The following is a 3,334-nucleotide window of genomic DNA, read 5'->3' on the forward strand; positions in this document are numbered from 1 at the left end:
TCATTAATACCAAATTTTACATTACGACCACTGGTGAGCACATATTGACACACGCAGTTCTCTGTTTTGGTTTGAAGTTCTAAAATGCCAAGCGGTTGGCTCTAATGGAATGAAATTTTACAAAGACACGCGATTTGCAAGTTTATAGTCATATTTCCTCTGTGAACTTCATTGAAGGCTACGCATTTTGCAAATGGGGAGAATTGTTTCACCCGAAAGCAATTTCAAGGTAAAAGAAAAGGCTTTTGCTTCCTGAATTGCTCAGAAATCTGACCACAACGATTGCGGACCTGGTAACCAGAAAAAAAGTAAGTTACTCGCAAGAAGCATTTTACAAGAACAGGACCATCTAAAGGAGCATGTTTGAAAAACTCGTCGCCCCTCTTTCCTGTTTGAGGTTTCACACCAAACACCCTGTAAAAACTTTGAGAAGTCCGGCTCAACAATTGAACCTATATATATTTCCAGTATGCTATGACAACCGGCTTTTTCAGCAATTATTTAAATAAAAAGAGAAGGAAAGAACAGCATCTCTATTACATGAAACTGAGGGTCTGAACCCAGATAATAGCTTGTAATAGCGAGGGACTGGCTACTACAAGAATTTCGAACCATCAAGAAACAGATTAGCTGAGGGAAAGGTGAAAGAAGAGCCAGACAACATGGAATGGATGGTTCAAAGGCTTTGAAGTAGTTTCAGGGTTTCATCAATATGCTTTTCAGGTTGGAACTGATTGTTGTAGATCAGCTGGACCATCCCGTTCTTGTCTAGAACATATGTCTGTCTCCCAGGTAATGCTCCGAACAGGTCTGCTGGCACTCCCCACTCTTTCCTTATCTTGTTGCCTTCGTCGCTCAGCAATGTAAATGGAAGTCTGTTGTTTTTGGCAAATGCCTAAGAATCATTGCAGTATTTGTTAGCATCATCTCATCCTAACCGGCATTTGTTCTGCATTACGACGATTTAGCATTTCGTATAATAAATAAAGAACACATAACTAATTCAGATTAATTAACCACTTGCTGCAACTGTGAGTAAAACTACACAGTGGATTTAATTTTGTTTCACGAGTTGCTCAGTAAATATGTCATCCTTATGAGGGTTGAAATGGGACATAGAATTATGATTTTCTATTATTAACCTGCTCTGAGATTAAAAAAAAAACAAAAAAGAAGCAGCTCGCTTTTACCTTGTGCGATGATGGATCATCACCACTAATTCCAACAACCTCAGCCCCTGCTTTCTTGAACTTCTCATAAGAATCCCTGAAAGCACAAGCCTGCAAAAATACTTCATTTTTAGGGTATATATTCACTACCTAAAGATGCCTTTGATTGATGATCATGCCAACCTATGTCTCTTCTCATCAATTTTTTAGTAATTAGCTTTTTTCCTAGTTAAAAATCCTAAACAAAGCCTTTCTAAATTGACTAAGGCCTTCGAAGCACTCGAGGAGCGAGACACACAATCGCAAATTAATGTCTTTTAAGCTATTAAAACCGATCACCAAACTTCCTGAGCCGTGCCTGCTAAACATGTTTTATATATATTATGGGGAAAACTTGCAGATTCTTGGTCCTAGAAATCAAGCTCCCAATGACATCTTGTGATGATAATCAAATGCAATTATTCTCTCTCTCTTGCCTACATTATCTTATCTATGCTTGGCTGCCTCCCCATGAATAAAAATGAAAGCCTTTGAAGTAACGCAGATCTAGTTACCTGTTTCGTGCAGCTAGGGCTTTCATCAGCCGGGTAAAAGTAGACAACCACAGGCTTCCCTTTGAATTTGGAGAGGGACACCGTCTTTCCATCCTGATCTTTCAATGTGAAGGACGGTGGCACCTGTCCTTTGTTTACCTTAAAAATAAAGACATCCCCACAACCAATCAATCAACAAAATGAAAGCTTTAAAGCTTGTAGTTTTCCTTATGAAGCAAAATGTACCTTGGCAAAAATGGTAGTCTTCACTGAACTAGAAGAAGATGGGATTGACAGAGAACTAGAATGGGAAAACTTGAGGCCATAGAACTGTGATCGTGATGACTTGGCCAGAATTGGGAGGTTTTGAGACGATAGATTTTTGGGTTTATGAGTGGGAAGTAGAGAGGGTAGAGAGTGGTTAGGCAGAGAAATAGAAACCATTTCTACCAGGATAAGGAAACAGCAATATCAAACAATGTTCTTAAGGACTTTTTCTTCAGTTATCTTACATTTGTTCAGTTGTCGGCAGTATTCATTGGTGTTCAGTTGTCGGCAGTATTCATTGTAATAATATTATTAAATCGGTTTGATTTTATGGATCAATCCCATAATTTCTTTAATCTAATTTGTAATATAAATTTAAATTTAACTTAATATAACTCGATTGATTAGGTAAATCAATTTATAATATCTATAATATAATTAAAACTATAAATTTAATTTTCAAAATAATATTATGTTAATTAAAAAAATAAAATAATTTTATTTTAAATTAACTCATCAAATTTATAATTTAAAACTTGAGGAAGGTCAATGAATTTAAAACTCTGGCTACGTTTTCTGTAGAGTTCCAATATTATGGGGTCACACAAGTGTCAATTTCATAGGTGTCCCTTAAATAATTGCAATTTATTTTGAGTTGGTGTATTTAGGAACATCATAAAAATGGACAACTAGAAAAATGTTCAAAAATATTCATTCCACATGCAAACTCGCAATCAAAACGATGTTAATTTATTGGAAGGCACTCTTTATAACTGAGAAAGGGTTAATAATTTTCAACATCTATTCAATTGTATTTTAAAAAACAATTATGTTCTATTTTTTATAGTTTATTCCTTGAATGAATGTTTTTATTAAGTTTTTTCTATCAAATTGTAAATTTGATAAAAATTAATTAAAAGATATGATGTACAAGAGTTAAACAAGTATATTTGTTTAAGAAACAAAAAAATATATATCATATTTTATAGTCAAAATTTTCTTCTTATTTTTTTAGATCTAAATCTAAGAAACCTAAGAGGAAAATAGAAGTTTGACTTTTAAGCTAAAAACAAAAGGGCCCTTCAATTGTTTTGCCTTTAGATTTAATCCCTGTTTTTTTATTATTATTTGTTTTAATACTAATGATTTATAAAATTAAAATTTTGTTTTCATTTCATCCACTTAATTTTTTCATCTATCATATTTGGTTCCTATTTTTTTTATTACTATTTATTTTATTTTGAATCTTTTTCTTGATTGAATTTGTTTTTCAATTTCATCACTCCACATTTGATTTTATTTTATTTTTATGTCAAATTTGATCCTTATTTTTTTAATTCTTATTTGTTTTACTTGGGAAATTTT

The 3,334-nt window shown here is 33.1% G+C and overlaps 1 protein-coding gene across 1 annotated transcript; it reads right to left on the reverse strand.

Annotated features, from left to right (window-relative positions):
• Nucleotides 1-424: 424 nt before the first annotated feature.
• Nucleotides 425-2,233, reverse strand: LOC133674055 (peroxiredoxin Q, chloroplastic-like). Its single transcript, XM_062095014.1, has 4 exons — nt 1,949-2,233; nt 1,724-1,861; nt 1,191-1,280; nt 425-895 (listed from the first exon to the last, which is right to left on the reverse strand). The coding sequence occupies exons 1-4, from the start codon at nt 2,144-2,146 to the stop codon at nt 677-679; spliced, it is 645 nt and encodes a 214-aa protein (XP_061950998.1). The 5' UTR covers nt 2,147-2,233; the 3' UTR covers nt 425-676.
• Nucleotides 2,234-3,334: the final 1,101 nt, after the last annotated feature.

This window comes from Populus nigra, chromosome 15 (assembly GCF_951802175.1).
Source record: "Populus nigra chromosome 15, ddPopNigr1.1, whole genome shotgun sequence".
NCBI classification, from domain to species: domain Eukaryota; kingdom Viridiplantae; phylum Streptophyta; class Magnoliopsida; order Malpighiales; family Salicaceae; genus Populus; species Populus nigra.

Bases quoted from the DNA above. Each gene is read 5' to 3' on its own strand.
- LOC133674055 (XM_062095014.1), bottom strand. From the start codon at position 2,146: ATGGTTTCTATTTCTCTGCCTAACCACTCTCTACCCTCTCTACTTCCC. The intron at 1,862-1,948 runs GTACATTTTGCT...TTTATTTTTAAG, and splicing joins AGACTACCATTTTTGCCAAG to GTAAACAAAGGACAGGTGCC. The intron at 1,281-1,723 runs GTAACTAGATCT...GTATTTTTGCAG, and splicing joins GCCCTAGCTGCACGAAACAG to GCTTGTGCTTTCAGGGATTC.